This window comes from Daphnia magna, linkage group LG10, assembly GCF_020631705.1.
Source record: "Daphnia magna isolate NIES linkage group LG10, ASM2063170v1.1, whole genome shotgun sequence".
Classification (NCBI taxonomy): domain Eukaryota; kingdom Metazoa; phylum Arthropoda; class Branchiopoda; order Diplostraca; family Daphniidae; genus Daphnia; species Daphnia magna.
The window spans coordinates 6,185,569-6,206,015 of record NC_059191.1 but is presented as its reverse complement, the minus strand read 5'-3'; the positions used below and the strand labels follow the sequence as shown (position 1 = coordinate 6,206,015).

The window sequence follows — 20,447 nt, the reverse complement described above, 5'->3', positions numbered from 1 at the left end:
GGCGTGCATTTCAAGCTCATGGTTAATCCAAAGCCAACTTTCTAATGACCACATCTGTTTCTCGTGAAGGGCTTTCCAACATTTGGCACTTGCGCAGAGTAGCATGCATAGTTGATCAGTAGTTCCCGTATTTTGTAAGCTTTTTCTTTGCCAGAGAAGGAAAGGATTAATACATGATACTTGTCCGTACAAACCAATTTTCAACATCAGGTAAGACGGAGTGGGTGATTGCATCAAGTGTTTGAGAAAAAACGTAACTCATGCAAAATCTGTACGTGTAACGATCTCGAATCAATAGAACATTATTTCATGGTTGCCGAAATTCGGAAAGAGTGGAGATGGCGAAAGTAACTGCACTTGTTTTGCGTTAATTGCAGTTCCGATGCAAAAACCTGAAAGTAAAGAAACGTATCGATGAAAAAATGTTATATAACATATAACAATTCAGCATATTTTACAAACCACTTCTCGTGACTTCATTCGCCTAATTTTTTTATTCTTCACAGCCAGCTTCCTCTTTGAGATCACTATTTTTGTTAATGACGCTTCTCTAGTTCTCTTCCCGATGTACCTCAGCGCCTTCGAACATGCAGTGCAAAGCTCACTGTTCGCATTTGATAAAGAGCTACAGCGTGACGACCGAGAAACATCGCCATCGCCTTCCCTTGAAATAGCGAATTTTTCCATAACGTTCTTTACCAAAGAATTCGCGATTCCTTTGCACACATTCTGGCGGTCGAGGGTTTTGATAAAACCACTTAGTTCGTCATAGCTGCGATAGCTACGTTTGCCATTCGGCAGTGAAATTAGTTTACCCCCAACGTGGAAGGACAACCTAGCGTCCTAGCTGTTGATAGAACTCTTAGTGTCTTTATCACAACATTTCCATCATCGGCATCCAACCATGTCATGCAGGCAGCGGTTTTGCCGTTATAATTCCAGTTCCAAGAGTTAGATGGAAGTTTCACATTCTTTTGTAAAGATTGAAATGCAAGTGCATCTATGGCAGAATCTGCAACTAGATCGTAAAATTTTTTTTTTTTGTGGGAACAGTTATCAGTTAACGTCGATAAGATGCATATACCATTACATCCAACAGAAGCCTCAGCCAGGTTACCCATATAGCACATTTCTGCCGTCGGATGTCCGAATCATGGCCGAACATCCGTTAGATATCTATGTACTCAATGGGTAGTTCCAGGGATGTCCGTCGGCTAGTCACCTTGGAAGTGCAATGGATGTGCGAAAATTATATTCTACGGACCTCCTTCCAACAGCCAAAAAGATTTTCAATTGTTTCATTTAAGGATCGGCCTCGAGCCAATCGGGGCGCTTTTTTGCAAATCGGGTTTCTCATTTCGGGCCAAGGAGGCTTGGCTCAGGGTGGAAAATTCTTCTCCCCGAATTCAATTGGGGTTTGCAATCAATTGGATTGCAATCAATCGATTCATCAATGCAAAAAACATTATCGATTGACCCGATCTATCCGATAACAACCCCCGATAATAGCTCGTTCTACCCGCTTGCCCCGATTTTTACTCTGAAACCGAAAGAACGGCATTTTTTTTTTATTGCTTCGGGGCAACGGGTTAACCTCAAATTTTTCCCCGCACCGCCCCGGTTGAAAAAGTGGCACCTCATTTCAACCCCGAATGCACTTTATCGGTGCGGGGCGGTTAACTTGATTAGAACTAATTGGGGCCGATCACTAAGTTTCATTATTAATTGTCAAAATTTCTTGAGAGGGGGAAAACTTAACCGTGTTCAAATTTTTCCCTTGATCGTATTTTTATTTGAAGTCCAGCATTTAAAATGACAAATTGAAAAAATAAAGGAGTAATGATCTATTTGCCGGATGGTTTATTTTAAAATTTATTACAAAAAATGAATAAAATATATGAAAGTCGTGAGTTTGTTTGCACAAGCTTTTCGTTTAGCTTACGGGAACCAAGCCATTGAAAATTAACTCGCAGAAAATAAATATTATTCGGCATCTAATAATATTAAAAGCAAGTATACTTATGATAGGATTATAATTTCAAATAATAAAAAACTACTTTAAACTTAATAAATCATGCTGAAGTTTAAAATTCAAAAAATATTTAGCATAAATTGTTTAATTTCAATTTATACACCTCTGGTTTAACCTAAGTTCGACATCATCTTGACTTCTTAAAAATCCTGTATGTGATTTGTTATCGAAAAAGCTCAAGTGTTTTACAACAATTCGATTGTATTGTTCGAAAATGATACATAATATATCTGTAGATTGGCACAGTGGAATAAGATTCGACTGTGATGCGGGAGACCCGAGTTCGAATCCTGGTATAGCCTAATGTTTTTTCATGAATAGATGTCCAATACATGTCATATTTAAAGCCAAATGAAAGCCCGTTCGGATATCCTTAGAATGTCTGACGGCGCTGTTTAGGGCGGTCAAAACCAAAAAAAAAATACATCCGTAGGACATCCAAATCGGATATCGGGCTGTCCGGAGGATATCAAAAAGATGTACTCAACATCCGACCCCGACATCTGTCGGACATCCGACGGACTGCCTTGTGTTATGTGGGTAACTTGCTCATAAAAAGACACATCAGCTGTTGAATGGCCATTTAGTTCTATCGTATGCGAGCTAGGTAGCGTGGGGTCTGTACTTCTATCTAAATCGTAATCAATTAATGTCGATTTCGGATGGCTGCACTTTTCTGCACTGGTGCAATTGCCCCGAGAAAAAGTTGTTCGAGTGGTAATCTTAGTGCAATCCACTTTTTCGGTGCATCGAATTTGTACGTTCCAGTGGCACTCCGGCACCGTCCGAGGTCACTCGAAAACTGCACTTTCTTGCCCGACCTTTTTAGTCAGTGCAAGCGGGTCAGACCTATTGCCATGCCGGTTCGACAGGGCAATAGCCATAGAGGGCTATTGCCCTGTCAGTGCTAAAAACCCCATCTAGCGACGGCTATTGCATTTTACCTACATTTTTACTTGATCGTGACACTTGTCTAAAACTCTAACAAGTGATGTAGCAATTGGCATGTTATATTTCACTAATTGCTATTGATATTTCAGTAAGTATTTCTTTCTAATTGGTTTAATATGTTTGATGGATTGTTCAACTCAATGTTTGAATTTAGTCCCTGGTAGATGGCCTCATTGTGACACTTTTTTGTCTAAGTGATATATACCAATGGGCATGCTAGAATGTCACTTTCACTCATTGGTAGCCCACGATATAATAGGAAAGGTACATTCTCGTGCTATCCCAGTCTCTTGGAAGAAACGGCGGGTGTTCAGTAAAGGGTCCCAAGATTCCCCGCCAGGTTCGCTAGTATAGGAGGCCCCTCGCCTCTCGGGGGTATAGTAAAAATTGGGGTTTTTCGTTCGTTATCTATAAAATTACCAATCAATGTGTCCAGAAATTGATTTAATTTAAGCTTAATTTAATTCCCTATCCTAAAATACCTAATTCATCTAGATTAGGCAATTATTTATATGTTAAATTTGTGATTGAAAGTCAAAATTTTTTGAAATTTGCGCCTTTCGCAACATTGCCTATTTCATTATATTAAACACGTTTGTCTTCTTTCTAGTGCAGCAACTTTTACACCTTTGTTAAAAATGGATATATTTAATAAATATTGACGAATTCTATTTATAATGAATTCTGCACTAGAGAGAAGACAAACGTGTCCAAGGAAAACATGAGTATAAAGTAAACTTGCAATAATATAAGAACGGAATAATTACCAAATGAGTTGGATAACCAAACACTCACTGGACAGATCAGGCATAGACTGATAGACAGGCCAAATCAATATAAAACTGAATAAGGGAACACAAAGCTAGTTTAGAAAGAGTTACATACATAAGTTTCACATTAGCATACCTGATTGACAGAAGTTAGAACACACACAGAGTAGAATTATGTTCAGAGGTAACAAAAAGAGAAGTGTCACTCGCGTGGTTTTGCACATTCATTAACTAGCAGACGAAAACAACGGGAAGGAGAATTTGATTTAAAGCTAAAACTCTGCCAAGTGGCGAATAATTAAACTAAATGTTTTCTCGCTGGAACAGAGAAGTAACATGTGATAATCAGCAAATTTTATTTACATCAAATACTTATGTTCATTACCTTCAGAGTTGAAACGAGCGCGCTCTGAGCTAGAGCGGAATGCGAGCGCGCTCGCGTTTTTCGGTGAGTGGCGAGCTAGAGCCGCTCTATTTTAAAAATCGCGAGCTAGAGCGGGACTGGACGAGTCACGAGCGGAAGCTCGTGACCGTGGCGCCATCTATCAACCAATATTCTCACCAAGTGCAATTGGTCAATTCCAAAGCAGACAACAGGAGGCTGACTTCTAAATCTAAAGCAATGGAAATGGCAAGTGCAAATGTAAGTCAAGGCATGGCTGACCAAATCACGCTATCAGCCTCTGATGGCTCTGAATCAGAATCAGAATCAAATCATGCAAATTCCTCGTAAGTAGAAAACAGTTATTTTCATAGTGAATCAATGTAATGTTTTCAATGTTGTGTGGCTGACTGGCTGTATGTATCCTTTTTGGCCTGTATCCCTGATTCCCTTTCCCTGTATGGTCGTATCTAATTCATTTGTCTATTTTTCAATTCTCCTTAGTGTAAATTCCTCTTCTCATGTTGAAGTTGAAAATGGAAACACTGGGGGAAAAAAACCAACAAGCTGGAATGAATCCAGAATTAAGTTGCCATCCAACTACTTCCAATTCATGTACGACAAAAAAGATGGCAAAGGCTTTTCAGTTAAATGCCTCATATGTCACAAGACAAAGACAAAGTTTAATAAAAAAGACGAGATTGAACTTCTGACTATTACCGACAATTCTGGATACAATGCCAAGAGGCACATAAGAGTAAGTTGTTTTCTATCGTACTCATCCATTCTGAAAAAAAAAACTTTAACTGAAACTCAAAAATGTGAAGTAGGGGAGAACGGGGTCAACTTGGACACGGGTCATATTGGACAAAGACCCTAAGTGCTACATGTTATGGAATTTTTTTTTTTTTTTAATTTTTGTATAGACTGCAATGTTTAACGTTGTAGAAAAAATATTGATTAAAATCGAATCATTATTGTTCTTGTTATCGCAGAATAAAAAAAATGGCCCTGTTTGATGTAATATTCTTCCCTATTACTGTAAGCATTTTTAAAGTGAAAAACACTACAAATGAATAAAATAATGATATGTGAAATAGCCAATTCATTTCTTTAATGATTGATAAAAAACTTAAATTTTAATGCCTTTCCAGTGTTAAGTTATTAACGAAATACTAAATAGCACCGGGTTGGGTCATTTTTGACACACAGTTTTGGGGTCATATCGGACAACTTCGATATTGGAGTGGGAGGTGCTTGTGGAGAAGCCATATATGCCCGTTTGACAAATCGATACTCGATACTCTGTTAAGCCCTCCCATTTTACTCTACCCGCCTACAAATTGTCCATTTCAGCCCCCTATTTCGTAAAAATGACATAACTCTCTATTTTTCATTTCTATTGCAAATATTTCAATATGAATGAATAAAATATTGAATAAGCAGTCTACCCATATTTTTTTAAAATTTATTTTATGTCTCCTTATGAGGAAAACTGGCAGTGTCCAATCTCACACCGTCACTGTCCAGTTTCGCCCCGCCGTTTAAATAAAAACTTAAAAAAACCGACTTCATTAAAATCCTTATAACTCGTTTATTTTAAGACTTAAAAATTACAAAAAAATTGTGGAGTTACCCAAGAAGGTGCTGCACCATTAACTAAAAATAAATATTAGAAAAAGAACATAGAAATCTAAATAAAGAGGAAAGAAATTTTTTGTCCAGTTTGACCCCGTTCTCCCCTACTACATGTATTCAATTATAATACTCGTGTTAAAATGGAATATGAATATGAGAAACATTTTCATAACAACAAAAAAATTTTCAGTGAACGTCCAGCAACAAAATTTTGAAGAGCGGAAAAAGAGCTTTTGCGAGCGGCTCGCTTTTTTTTTCAAATGATGAGCGGAGAGCGCGAGCCGCTCGTTTTGTGCGCTCAAAAATCGGTGAGCTTCTTTCAACTCTGATTACCTTGATTTGTACTCAAAGGTGTTGGTGGTTGACGAATATTTCTTGTTCTTGGAGCAGTGTCTGTGAGTAGAAAATTTAAGTGATCAACAAATATACAAAGGACAACAAAATATCAATATACAGTGCCGGTCCACTTATACGACCACTTGGTGCAGCGGTCGTATAACCGGATGGTCGCATGAGTGGTCGGACGCTATAGTAGTGATTAGCAGGTGACGACTGATTTTAATTTGATATGATGCGATATCGTTTGGCTTGTCTCAGTACAAAAGTGTATGAAATATTAAAAATGTAGGCTCAAATCAAATAGAAACAAGACTAGAAAAAATACGCCATGACGAAAACAAACAGAATAAAAAAATTAAACATTTAGGATATGGGCGCGCAACTTTTGGGCAAGTTCAAGAAGAACAGGGTCATTAATAGGCATAGTAATGGCTTCAACAGCATATTTCAACAGATTATTACGCAATTCGGTTTCGGGATCATACATATCTTCCTGACTAAGTGGCTGACTATCACACTGGCTTATTGACATGAATGTATCTCCAACGGATGCGTTTAAAAACTCATCGACCTCTGTGACTAGCAGCAAATCATCATTTGCAACAATTTCAGGGTCATCTTCAAGATTGATCCACCTATTGACTAGATGGGCTTCATTGTCGTCAATTAAGTCGGCAAAGCCGGCTGAAACATGGACGTTAGATATAGCGTTGGTCAATTCGCGAACGGCAGACTCAATTTGCTTAGACCTAACCGGGCGAGCTTCAGGTGTTGAAGTCTCGGACAAATGTAGAAGGCATTTCGAATGACGCCAGCAATTAAGAATGACAGATTCAGACAAATTGTCCCATGACTAGCGAATAATCTGGCCTGCGTCTAAAATGGTAGCTGGACAACCAACACTGAGTCCTTTTCTTCCTTTTTTTATTGTACTGGCTAACTGCTGGATTCGTTCGATGTCATCATATGCCTCGATGAACTTTGAAAGCATTCGCTTTTTGTAATCGATCTTGACAGCAGATATGATTCCCTGATCGAGTGGCTGGTGAACCGATGTTGAATTGGGTGGGAAAAAGAAGACAGAAACCTAAGAAAAAATTATCATTTAGAATTAGAAAACTGAATGAAAAGGAAAGAAAAATAAATATTTACCTGCCCTGTAGGATCTTCACAACTCACATCATGGCCCGAGAAGTTATCCATAACAAGAGCAACGGGCTCATCTGTCCAGTCCCGAACGGCAGGCAAAAAAATATGTTCCCACCATTGTCGGTAGACCAACGAATCAACCCAAGCATTTTTTTGGTTGATATAAGGGACTGGGCAAGGTGAATCACGAAAGCAGTGAGGTTTAACGGCTGAGCCGACAATCAGAGGGTCTACTTTGCAGGTCCCTTAAAAATTCAAAGTTAATTTGAATGTAAACGGTGTGCAATCATCAACGCATTTGTCAAATTAACTTACCATCAGCATTGACGCACAACACTAGTGTGACACGGTCTTTTGCCTTCAATGCTTTGGTCCCTCTAACTGTTTTCCGACTTTCGTTGTAAGCGAGATAAGTCCGCGAAGGCATGGCGCGGTAGAACAACCCTGTCTCGTCCATATTCAAAATGTTTTTCGGATCATAATTGATCAACTGGACACGCAATTCACGCATAACCGGCTCAATCGCGGCAGTGTCGACATCGCCAGCCTCTCCGTAAAGGCGAATGCTCGCGCCAACTTCATAGCGCCTTCGCCAATTTCGGAACCAACCATCCGATGCTGAAAACCCAGAAACACCACGGATTTCAGCTTCACGTAACGCACGAGCTTGAATGTGTGCACGCGAAATCGACAATGGTTTGCATCGAAATTTTGGATTGCGCATCTCTGTAAACCAGGTGTAAACTGCATCGTCGAGTTCTTTGTTTTCGGACCTATTCTTTGTTACCTTAGCCGATAATTTTAAATCACCACTATCTACACCTTTTAAAATTTCATCTTGGTTTTTTCCTATCTGCTGCACTTGGGATTTTGAAATGTCGAACTCGATCGCAATTTTACGTTGGGAATTGCCACTCTTTAACATGTCAATCACCTTCAGTTTATCTTTAACAGTTAGTGGAGCTCTTACTCTTTTAACTTTAAAACCGTCACGTTGTCTAGCACTAGGAGTCTTGTTACGCGGATCTAAATTTTCTTTTGCTTTTCCCATTCTTCACGAGTACAATAGCGATGCGTTCTGATCCACTTACAACAGAACACTGGATGACGTAATGCTCTTTTGTTCAAAAAAGTCCAGCCCTCTCATCTTAATAAAGGTGAATAGTCATTTTAAAAAATAGACCTCGAAAAGGGATTAAAATAATCCAACTGTCGGTACATTTAGCGGCATAAAAGTTTGAACAGGGGCTGTTCGCGCCAAAAAGTGGTGCAAGCAGAAGGGTGGTCGTATAACCGGGTTGGTCGTATGAGTAGGCGGTCGTATAAGTGGACCGGCACTGTACCTAGAAGATGTTTTGGCTTAGCTCCTTTTTTAAGGCGCCATCGTTTCTGGTGGACAAATTCTTCTCCTATCATTTTCCCCTTAATGATGTTTTCCCCAGCAAAATGCTTCCAGCATAGACGGGAAGTTTGCAAAAGTGTTTTCTCTGGAAAAATCTTTTTCCATTCGTCGAAATCAACCTTTGGTGGACGGAAGAATGTGGCAGGGCCATTTTCTTGATCACTTCGAGTTTGACAACCATCGACGAAGCACAATTTATTCGCCATTTTTGGAAAAACGCTGGTAGAATCTATTGCAACGAAATATTTCGTTGCAATAAGGGACTTTTTCCCTATTGCAACGAAATCTTTCGGTGCAATAAGGCCCTATTTCACTATTGCAACGAAATATGTCGTTGCAATAAGTGGCGTCAACGAAATGTTTCGGAGCAATAAATCCTCGTTTCCCTATTTTAACGAAAGATTAAATTGTATATATTATATATTTTTTATGCATAGCCTCTTTTTAATACATATAAATAATTTGCATTACCTACCGACAGTATTATTTCCTTTTTCATTTTTTTCTGTTTGTTTCTGTGTCGGCATTTGAAAAGCCATCAAGGTTGAAGGAGAATGGCTCCATACTTTGGATTAAAAAATTTCAGGGATTTCGGCAAACGCGGCATGATGAAAATATTGTATCTTTCTGCAGTAGAGTGATAGTTTATAAAGGGATTATTCTTTAAGATAATCCTTGGATTAGCGACGTATAATCTACAAATTTTCTTTAAAGATAATCCTTGGCTTAGCGATTAGCGAGTACGGAAGCGGCATGATGAATAGAAGTTGTTCAATTCAAGGATGTAAAGGATTTAAAAAAGGATGTAGTGCTGAAACCTTTATATACCAACATTTTTGAAAACCCCGCAATTTGATTCCCGCCTCTCAGACTAACCACACGCACATCTACAGCTTCCGATATTTCATTTTACTTCTATTTGACTACTAATTTTTGAATATTATTATACTAGGTTTTTTTTGCCTTACCTTACATTTAGTTTAGATTTTGACACGCGTTTCGTACACATTTTTTCTTATTTTTATGATAAGCTTTTGTTTTCTGTTTATTAAAAATAATGGCACTTTCAACACTCAATCCAGGTAGATCATTTGATAGCTGGCAGGAATTTGAGACATTCTTGAAGGAATTGGAGACTGTTAATTTCTACACTCTTCGGTTTAAGGACAAGAAGACTATCGCCTCTTAGAATAAAGTGGTAAGCATGAAAACTTTATATTACCAAGGTTTAATTCGAATACATATTTATGTGTGTTGCATCTAAAAGGCCCTGCTCTGGACGAGAAGTGGAAATTTAAGCACACAACCGTCATCTGTAAGCACAGCGGGAAGCCAACATCCCGCTCGAAGGATCACACTCGGCAAAACCAATTTCAATTTGCTTGCGAATGCCCATTTAACTTTAAAATAGTTTTTAACAGCTTGGATAAAACATTTGTAATTCCAAAAAACCGGGTTCAATATTAACCACGAAAATCATGAAATTTCCGCCGAACATATCCAACTATACCACAGAATTAGGTACTAATAAATAACATTCTTTTTGAAAATAACAGCAAATAATCGTCTTTCACATCTCTATTCCTTAGTAATCTTAATGAGAGCGAAGCTGGGTTTGTTGACTCCGCCGAAAAAGATGGATGTGTTACCAGGAAAAATTGCAAGTGAACTCAAGCTAAAATACAACAAGTACAGTATCCTCCACAAAAAAGAGGCACCCCCCCGGTAGCCCAAAAAATAAAAATTACTTATGAGCGCTAGATGGCATTGTTTTTCATTGCAAAATACAAAAAAAAAAAAAAACATGCAACTTTTTTTTTTTGTTTTGACTGCAAAAACGAGACGGTTGCCATGATTTCAATATTTTTTGCTGCGAGAAAATATGAAAAACAGAGAATTTGAGAAAAAAGTCGGGGAAAGGCTAACCTCTGAATTGTTACCTTTCCCCCAACCCGACTTTTTTCTCAAGTTTTCCGTTTTCCATATTTTCTCGCAACATGAAAACTTATTGGAAACCATGGCAACCCTTTGAAGCTGTGTGATTTCGAAAGTGAAATGCTATTGTTTAAGTGACAGACTATTTCAGACTAGAAATAAGCAAAGGTGACTAGAAAAAGTGACTAGGAAAATTGACTAGAAAAAGTGACTAGGAAAATTGACTAGAAGAAGTGACTAGAAAAAGTGATTAGAATAGCAGGGCTTCTTTAAAATGTATCGTGCAAATCAACCAAAAAACCTAAGTGAAGCACAGCGTGGTGAAATAATTGGTTTGACTAGAGCCGGGCATTCCCAAGCGCAAATCGCTAATTTAGTTGGTTGCGCAAGATCAACCGTCCAAAGGTGGCAAAATCGTTTTTCTGAAGAAGAAAATGTCAAAATAAAAAGAGGGACGGGCTTAAAGAAAAAAACCACACTCCAGCAAGATAACGCAATAGTGCGTTTTGCCTCTGCTAACCCTATTGTTAAGGCTAGTGTTATTGCAGGTTAGGGTAGCGTAATTTTTTTTATTTTTGCTTCATCAGACCAATTTTTTCTGCTTAGATTCCCTTGCAATACCTGTAAGTTCCCAAACGATAAGTCGTCGTCTAAGAAATCGTGGCATTATTGCTTGCGTTGCCGCAAAAAAGTGCGATCTTACGCAGCGCAACGCGGAAAATCGTTTGAATTTCGCGGCGGAGTTTATTAATAAGGACCCTGTGTATTGGTCAAAATTAGTTTTCTCTGATGAAAAAACTTTCGGGTATTATTATTATTAAAATTACGTTACGGCAATGTTATCTTAAAAAATTTCGCTATTCCAAAAAGGTCTGACGAATGCGGTAGAGTGTTTGTCTACCGGAAAAAGGGCACGAGATTTCAACGGGAGCATATCCAGACAATTAATAGAAGTGGACGCAAGACAATGCCTATTTGGGGCTGTTTTTCTGCCGCTGGGTCTTGCCCACTAATTCCGATAGAAGGCAGATTTACGAAAGAAAAATATCTTGAGATCCTAGAGAACAATTTCCTGCCCTGGATCAATGAAACTTATGGGCCGGAAGAAACCATCCCTTTCATTCAAGACAATTCCCCTATCCATACAGCAAGGGTAATAAAAGCTTGGTTTGCTGCCCATCCAAGGATTGAGGTTCTCCCGTGGCCTGCCCGCTCGCCCGATTTAAATCCCATTGAAAACGTGTGGGGGGATATTGTGCGTGAATTCGACGCAAAAGATTCCCGAAACAAAGAAGAAGTTTTTGCCCATGCACAGACCGCTTGGCAAAATCTTACTGATAATCACGCTTATCGTGAAAAACTAGCGCTTTCAATGACAAAAAGACTTCAATTATGCATTGAAGCTAACGGCTGGTGGACGAAATATTAAACTAATGTCATTTATCAGTTGGTTTAAATTGAATAAATTCTCTTTTCAAAAAAAATTTTGTTGCATTTTTTCTTAGATTTATTTTCTAAATGTTATAATTTTATTCGTCTTTCACCAATAAGTTTTCATGTTGCGAGAAAATATGGAAAACGGAAAACTTGAGAAAAAAGTCGGGTTGGGGGAAAGGTAACAATTCAGAGGTTAGCCTTTCCCCGACTTTTTTCTCAAATTCTCCGTTTTTCATATTTTGCTCGCAGCAAAAAATATTGAAATCATGGCAACCGTCTCGTTTTAGCAGTCAAAACAAACAAAAAAAAGTTGCATGCTTTTTTTTGTTTGTATTTTGCAATGAAAAACAATGCCATCTAGCGCTCATGAGTAATTTTTATTTTTTGGGCTACCGGGGGGGTGCCTCTTTTTTGTGGAGGATACTGTACGTAACTTCCAAAGATATCGAAAATCACCGGCAGCTAGTTCTAGGTATACGAAATTCTTACTAATTTCTTGAAATTTTTTTAACGACTGATTTTTTTCTTACTAGGATTATCCACCTCCGAATGGGGAGCTACATCTGAAAAACTTGAGCTCCTTCGTGCTGGAGGGAGCATCATTCACGTCGACACCGATGACGACGGAGAAGTTAATCTAAATTACATCCAACTACAAGAACAAGTAGAACTCTTCGCAAAATATCCTGAGGCTATTCAACTCGACGGCACCCATCGGACTAACAAGTTAGGTATGCCTCTTTACACCATAATGATAAAGGACAACTATGGACTTGGACAGCCAGCTTGTTTTTTTTTTCGTCCGGGAAGAAACAACTGAAAGGATTAAAGCTGGGCTTCAGTTTTTTTCAAATGTTACTCAGATTAACAAAAACATTAATTTCGATTAATTGTAACATGTTATTCTATTTAATTTAGGACAACAACGTACAAAAAACAGAAGTAATTATTACTGACAAGGACTGTGCGGAAATCGGAGCAGCCAAAGAAATCTTTGTCCACGCGAAGCATATGCTGTGCCATTTTCATGCTTTTCGGGCTGTCGACATCCGTCTCCGAAAAGCAAATTTGGAATTAAATCACAGAAAAGAGAATTATGATAGCTTTCACAGAGCTGTCTACGCAAAATCGCAAGAGGAGCTGGAAATAGAAGAGGATTACCTTGTTGCATTGGGTAATACACATTTTTGCCAGACTATTTAAAATAAAATAATAAAAAACAATTTCTTTGCAGAGGATGATGAACTTGCCTACTTGATAATAACTGGTTCAACATTAAGGAAATGTGGGCAATGGTCTACCGCACTGCCCTAGTTACACTTGGGAACAACACTACAAATCAGATTGAGTGGTAACTTAAATTGAAAAATCTATCATTTTTACAAAACATAAATTGGATTTTATTCTAGTTACCACAAGACAATTAAAGATTACTTCTCCCACCGCCAAAGAAGACTGCCAACACTAATTGAATGCCTGGTCAACATAGTTCGATTTCGAATTATATGCAACGGCAAAAAATCGCAACAAGCCGGCATCAAGTTTAGCGTTCACAATCTAAGCCCACTACTAGAATACCTGCAAAAGAGTTTGACACCTTGCGCATGGGAATTAGTTTTGGCTCAAACGCAAGCAAAGACAGCTAACTATACATACGTGAAGGCAACAAATAATGTGACATTGCTTCACAGCTACAACACTAAGAAAAACGATTTTTTTTAGGAACAGCACCAACATGTTATAACCTCTACATTAGGAACTTTTATCATTTCTTTAGACTTAAGTAATTGTTCATTTTCGGCTTTCCTAAACCACCGTTTACCTTGCAGACACATACTATATATTGTCACACGAGTTGTATTGGAACAAGAACAAACGAATGCAACAAGTGATGACTTAAATTCTAAACAATGGTTTAACTCAAACAAAAGGGATAACCATTACCAAAAGTTGGAGAAGCGTCTGAAGAACTCTAGGGAGACCAGGGAACTCCTCCTACGGAGCCCAGCTCCGGGAGCTCACCCGATGGAGACTCATCTAACGCAGATTCGGGGCAGCGTTTTATACCGTCGCGCGAATTACTCCCCTTCCGGACTGCATATCTGCGTATCTTTCTTAGAGCGGACTTCTCCCGATAATTTCTTCACCACGATCGCAGCATTGTCCAAGGAGCGGATGACTCATCTCTGCGAAGAGATAACCAATCTCCCTTTTCACCCGCGACAATATCGCCAAAGAGACAGGAAGAGATGAAACACCTATAAATGGGCGTTGGCGCATTCAAGTAAATATTGTCTTTAAAAAATTCTTGCGAATTAAATGTAATTAAAAAAAATATCTTAGACTGCTGCTGAAGAACTTCCACATCACCCCCAAGACCCGGAGGATATAAACATGCTACCAAAAGGTCCTGAAAAATTTCCAGCCCCAACGACGCAACCTAAGCAAACATCAAAGACAACTGTGTTAACTGTTAAGGAGCCTTCACACCATGCTAACAGAGGTAGCAGAGGTAGTCCAGGATTTACCACTTCCAGCAATTGACAGCGCTATCGCCCTACTACAACGCCTTGTTCGTCGTTGGAAATTAAATGCAAAAATTCGATTATTTGAAGGTAAACAAGTTTCTTTTTAAACATTTATCATGAAATAATCACGATGCATTTTTTTATTTAGATGGAGATAACCAGGTGGAGGAAGAAGAGCTATCCCAGAAAAATAGAAGAAGAAAAGGAGAAACGTCTATGGAACAGCCACCAGCAAAGAAGAAGAAAACGTCTCAGGAAGCGGAGGAAAGCTATAAAGAACATCAGCAACAATTGGATGCGGAAGAACCCAAAGATGTCCCTGAATCTCCAAATAATTCCAGACCTGCCGATCCAGACTCTCCAAAAGCAGGTCCCTCTACGGATACAACCGAAAAACCAGCAACTAGGCTGCCAGAAAGAAAGCGAGGGCCTGGTTGTCAGGCTAAATCTAAGGCCCTCGATTTCTTCAAATGGTCAGCAAAGCCATTTCAAAAGAAGAAAAATGTCGACCAAGCAAGATGTAAGTACTATTGTAGCACATTATTACTTAACTTATACATTTTATATTTATTAATTTTATTAACAAAAATTTGGTATTTAAATTTGTTTCTTATAGTTGTGTTGACAAAGTTGCTGGCAGGTGGAAGCAATGCAGCCAACAGAATTTTAAAGGAATCATCTCTCGTCACCGAAGAGATGGTTTTGACATTTCCCATTGAATTGTCAACCGCAATCCTAGAGGAGAAAATTGGAGATTTGGGAAGGTTTGAGAAATATTTCGATGAGGATGCATGGCTGGCGGTTACAGGTTTAGGTAAACGACTTAAATCTTAACAAACTAAACAACTTACTAATACCAAATATCGTTTATTTAACAGTGGCACAGAAGAAGGACCTCATCGAGAAGAAAAAATATAAATATTTTTGTAATAGTTGTAAAAAGGTAATTGGGGATTTTGGTACTGTAATTTGTTGTTGTTGCCTTGAGTGGGTTTATTGGAAATGAATGGTTATTTTTCCATTTGAACTTGTGTTGTTAAGGCAACACAACATTTAGTTTGCTACGACCAGTGTGTGACCGGACTTGTGTTGCCTGGCAACACAAGTTCTAATGGAAAAATAACCGGTCGTAGCAGACGAAATGTTCCATCGATTGCAGTGTTGCCCGATCTGGAAAAGGTAACAAAAAGATGTCGAAAAGCCCTATCGGGAATAGGGCTGTGGCCCGGGTCATGAAAACCCGGGTCAGATCCCGGGTCAAGGAAAAAAAAAACGATAAAAGGTAACCCTCTAAGGAATTTTTTTTTTCGGGACGGGTTTCGGTACGGTTCAAGGGGTTTTCGGGCTAACCCGAGATGTGGCGCCATCTAGTAGTAAGACAAAGAAGGTTTTAACTCTTACGCTAAGTTACGAGTCAACAAAGCAGAATAGCTTAAAAACATAGCAATCTACAGTAACGGTCAGGAATCGGGGTATCTCTCTGCGTACTTGGGAACTTAGGTCCTCCCACCAAGTCACCAACCCACAGGCGCCTCGGGACGTTTGTCTCAATATAGTGCTGCGACTGGTGACCAATTTTCAAAACAATTTTTCCACTTTCCACAATTTCTACACAAGTTTTACACAATTCTATGCCAAACAAAATCACATGTAGTTTTGAACTACTGGAGACTATGCTAAAATGCTATGCTTTCCTACTTCAAGTTCTAGCTCATTGTAAAAAAATTTAAAGATATTGTGGATAGTGGAAAAAATCGTTTTGAAAATTGGCCATCAATTGGCAGAAAACGTCCAAATGTACTTAAATCCTGTCAATTAGGCGATGCTGCTGGCAAAAAAAGAAGTTTTCCAAATATAAACGTTGTAATGGTTGAGTCTGATGACGAGACTGAAAAGAAGAGAAGAAAAGTGCATTTGACCCGATAATTACGCGGGACATGACCCGACCCGGGTTGTTTTTTCTGACCCACGGGTCAAGCGGGACGGGACATTTTTTTTGCCTCGTCGACCCGGTTCAAAACCCTTTAAGGAAAAAAACCCGTTAATTTTAACCCCTTAAGAAAAAACCCGTCCCATTTGGTCCGGACCACAGCCCTAATCGGGAACTGCGCGAACACCGAGAGCCCTTGAGTAAGAATAGATGGAAAACCGTTGACGACTGATCCGAAGGGAATATTTGCTCACAAGCTCCAGAAGTGGCTTTGACTATTGATAACCGGGCAAACTAGGCCACGCCTACTGGTACCACAAATAGGCTCCGCAAGAGATAGTCCGTTAAAAGGAGAGTTGCTACACCTAGGGCTCGGCCCCGCGCCGATCGGGTAGGTAATTTTGACTTTCGGTGCGTATCTGACAGATCACAGATCGTCCATTTTCTTAACCGTGGGTAAACAGATTCAAAACGGTTCCAAACAAAAAAGGGACCCAGATCCTAGAACCAGTTCCTGGACCCGGTTCCACTACCCGGTTCTAAAAACCAGTTACACCAGTTTTTTACCCGTTTACCCGTACTTTTTACCCGATTTCTAGCCAAAAATATGACCATTGTTCAAACCTAGTTTGGCACTTCTTAATTTTTAATTTTTAAAAAGTAACAATCAAAATGGTAATGCAAAAATTCATACTTATATTTAAAAAAACTGTCAATTTTTTTTATTTGCTTTTTTAAGAATGACAGATGTAGAGAATAAAGCTACGGCTAATCGGCTATGGTACTAGAATTGACAGTCAACGTTGCCATACCCTAAACAAATTTTATTTTATAATTTTAAAAAATACGTGAGAAGTATTAAACTCGAATATTAAATGTTTCCTAACTTTACAAAGTTGCAAAAGTGCTAAATTCATTACTGTTAGTAGTTAATTTCATAAGTAATTTTTAGGCCGCCATCTTAAAAAATGGCGGCAGATCTAACCGATCGCACCGAAGAACCGCACTGAAACCGATCTGTTTCTGGAGGACCCGAATCGATCGCAACAGATCGTCCATCTTTTTGTTTCGGGTAGATCAGATCGGTTTACCCGATCTCGGCAAATCGGGGCTGAGCCCTACTTCTCCTGCCCTTTTACTAGGGCTCGGCCCCGGGTCTCTCGAAAACCCTGGTTACCCGCGGATCGTCGCCAAAAATAGTCGCCCAAGTGCGATCCGGGTAGCCTATTTGCCAAAATGGGTAGGCTGGGCGGATTTGATGGGCAAAACGGGTATACCCACCACCATCTTGGAAAGTGGCGGCTTGCAAAGCGCCAAGTTAAATCATAAGGGAGATTAGCAAAAAAAAGTTTTTGTGGTGGATATTCAAAGCGCGTGACTTGATTTCAGTGAAATACCCGGGTAATCGGGTAGGAAATCGGGGCAAACCGGGTAATGGAAACGGTTTTCGAAATTGTGTTACCCACATGAAAACCGGGTAGGTAGTGGGCACAAAGTCTCAAGAACCGTTACCCAGCGGATCCAATTTTTTTGCCGAGAAGACCTACCCATTTGCCCAAATACCTACCCATTGGACATGGGGCCGAGCCCTACCTTTTACCAGAGTCATAGAACCCTGGTTGGTTCAGGCTGAGAGGAATCCCTATACCGCGTTTCGTTGGTCTGTATGTCAAAAATTTCGACGGTTTTGGGGCGGGCCAGGGGTCGCGGTATATCGTGTACGCGTACCGTGTACCGTGTACTGGTATATCGTGGAAAACGATCGTGGAATGGCTTGCTCCGCCCCCAAAGGGGAGGAGCCTAAACGACGTTTTCCACGAAGTACGCCTAGCAGACGACTGTCGTTGGATGGTATATCGTGTACTGGCAGCGTGTACTTATATATAGTATTTGTATATAGACCAAGATCGGATGCTGAGTTGCCAAGGCTGAATTCCGACCTGGGGTATTTTTCCTCTCGGGCCCTATAGGAGGGAAATGAAAAATAATATATTTAATTAAGTTGTAGTTAGTTTTATTACAAAATCTTTTGGAATCGTGTACTATACCTCTGTGCTGATATAATACAAAATATTTTATCTCCAAAAAAGCTGTTATTTTTCCAGGAACTTTTTTGAAAGGTACTTGTTTACAATGTACCGTAGCAGACGTAAATAAATTGACTGTGACTAGTGACTGTAGTGTCAAACTGTTTTCGTTTTTTATGTCAAGTATTAGTAGCAATAAAACCATAATTGCTGGCCATTGCCAGTGTACAGCTGGGCAAATAATTAATAATCCCTAATTTATCCATTATCCCCATATCCACATTTGAATCACCCATGTTTACATATTTTCTTGACACTAGAAACGCAAAAAATATTAAACAGCATCCCTAGCCTTTTCCCACATAACACAAGGCAGTCCGTCGGATGTCCGACAGATGTCGGGGTCGGATGTTGAGTACATCTTTTTGATATCCTCCGGACAGCCCGATATCCGATTTGGATGTCCTACGGATGTATTTTTTTTTGGTTTTGACCGCCCTAAACAGCGCCGTCAGACATTCTAAGGATATCCGAACGGGCTTTCATTTGGCTATAAATATGACATGTATTGGACATCTATTCATGAAAAAACATTAGGCTATACCAGGATTCGAACTTGGGTCTCCCGCATCACAGTCGAATCTTATTCCACTGTGACAATCTACAGATATGTTATGTATCATTTTCGAACAATACAATCGAATTGTTGTAAAACACTTGAGCTTTTTCGATAACAAATCACATACAGGATTTTTAAGAAGTCAAGATGATGTCGAACTTAGGTTAAACCAGAGGTATATAAATTGAAATTAAACAATTTATGCTAAATATTTTTTGAATTTTAAACTTCAGCATGATTTATTAAGTTTAAAGTAGTTTTTTATTATTTGAAATTATAATCCTATCATAAGTATACTTGCTTTTAATATTATTAGATGCCGAATAATATTTATTTTCTGTGTGTTAATTTTCAATGGCTTGGTTCCCGTAAGCTAAACGGAAAGCTTGTGCAAACAAACTCACGACTTTCATATATTTTATTCATTTTTTGTAATAAATTTTAAAATAAACCATCCGGCAAATAGATCATTACTCCTTTATTTTTTCAATTTGTCATTTTAAATGCTGGACTTCAAATAAAAATACGTTCAAGGGAAAAATTTGAACACGGTTAAGTTTTCCCCCTCTCAAGAAATTTTGACAATTAATAATGAAACTTAGTGATCGGCCCCAATTAGTTCTAATCGAGTTAACCGCCCCGCACCGATAAAGTGCATTCGGGGTTGAAATGAGGTGCCACTTTTTCAACTGGGGCGGTGCGGGGAAAAATTTGAGGTTAACCCGTTACCCCGAAGCAATAAAAAAAAATGCCGTTCTTTCGGTTTCAGAGTAAAAATCGGGGCAAGCGGGTAGAACGAGCTATTATCGGGGTTGTTATCGGATAGATCGGGTCAATCGATAATGTTTTTTGCATTGATGAATCGATTGATTGCAATCCAATTGATTGCAAACCCCAATTGAATTCGGGGAGAAGAATTTTCCACCCTGAGCCACGCCTCCTTGGCCCGAAATGAGAAACCCGATTTGCAAAAAATCGCCCCGATTGGCTCGAGGCCGATCCTTAAATGAAACAATTGAAAATCTTTTTGGCTGTTGGAAGGAGGTCCGTAGAATATAATTTTCGCACATCCATTGCACTTCCAAGGTGACTAGCCGACGGACATCCCTGGAACTACCCATTGAGTACATAGATATCTAACGGATATTCGGCCATGATTCGGACATCCGGCGGCAGAAATGTGCTATATGGGTTACTTGAATTAATTTTCATGGATAAACTAGGGATGATTAATTATTTATAAAGACTGGAGAAGACGCAGAATGTCTTAAAGTGTAGTATTCTAGAACATTTCCTGAATTGGAAAAG

At 39.1% G+C, this 20,447-nt stretch overlaps 2 protein-coding genes, 1 long non-coding RNA gene and 1 pseudogene across 3 annotated transcripts; 2 read left to right on the top strand and 2 right to left on the bottom strand.

Moving 5' to 3' along the window:
* Nucleotides 1-2,709: 2,709 nt before the first annotated feature.
* LOC116936168 lies at nt 2,710-3,997 on the bottom strand. The gene is made up of 3 exons (XR_004401621.2): nt 3,890-3,997; nt 3,751-3,825; nt 2,710-3,391 (listed from the first exon to the last, which is right to left on the bottom strand). It is a non-coding gene; the product is annotated as an uncharacterized LOC116936168 (long non-coding RNA).
* A 165-nt stretch (nt 3,998-4,162) lies between these two features.
* Nucleotides 4,163-5,021, top strand: LOC116936169. The gene is made up of 3 exons (XM_045179698.1): nt 4,163-4,482; nt 4,640-4,892; nt 4,963-5,021. Exons 1-3 carry the CDS (start codon nt 4,178-4,180, stop codon nt 4,963-4,965), a joined length of 561 nt encoding a protein of 186 aa, XP_045035633.1. The 5' UTR covers nt 4,163-4,177; the 3' UTR covers nt 4,966-5,021.
* A 1,446-nt stretch (nt 5,022-6,467) lies between these two features.
* On the bottom strand, nt 6,468-8,388 carry LOC123476907 (jerky protein homolog-like). The gene is made up of 5 exons (XM_045179898.1): nt 7,823-8,388; nt 7,577-7,705; nt 7,265-7,506; nt 7,016-7,199; nt 6,468-6,685 (listed from the first exon to the last, which is right to left on the bottom strand). Exons 1-5 carry the CDS (start codon nt 8,310-8,312, stop codon nt 6,468-6,470), a joined length of 1,263 nt encoding a protein of 420 aa, XP_045035833.1. The 5' UTR covers nt 8,313-8,388.
* A 1,911-nt stretch (nt 8,389-10,299) lies between these two features.
* On the top strand, nt 10,300-15,799 carry LOC116936170 (annotated as a pseudogene).
* The last annotated feature ends 4,648 nt before the right edge of the window (nt 15,800-20,447 follow it).

Coding starts and splice junctions, on each gene's coding strand:
- LOC116936169 (XM_045179698.1), top strand. CDS start 4,178: ATGCGAGCGCGCTCGCGTTTTTCGGTGAGTGGCGAGCTAGAGCCGCTC. Junction 4,483..4,639: donor TCAAATCATGCAAATTCCTC/GTAAGTAGAAAA, acceptor AATTCTCCTTAG/TGTAAATTCCTCTTCTCATG.
- LOC123476907 (XM_045179898.1), bottom strand. CDS start 8,312: ATGGGAAAAGCAAAAGAAAATTTAGATCCGCGTAACAAGACTCCTAGT. Junction 7,507..7,576: donor GTTGTGCGTCAATGCTGATG/GTAAGTTAATTT, acceptor TGAATTTTTAAG/GGACCTGCAAAGTAGACCCT. Junction 6,686..7,015: donor AAAAGGAAGAAAAGGACTCA/GTGTTGGTTGTC, acceptor TGCTAGTCACAG/AGGTCGATGAGTTTTTAAAC.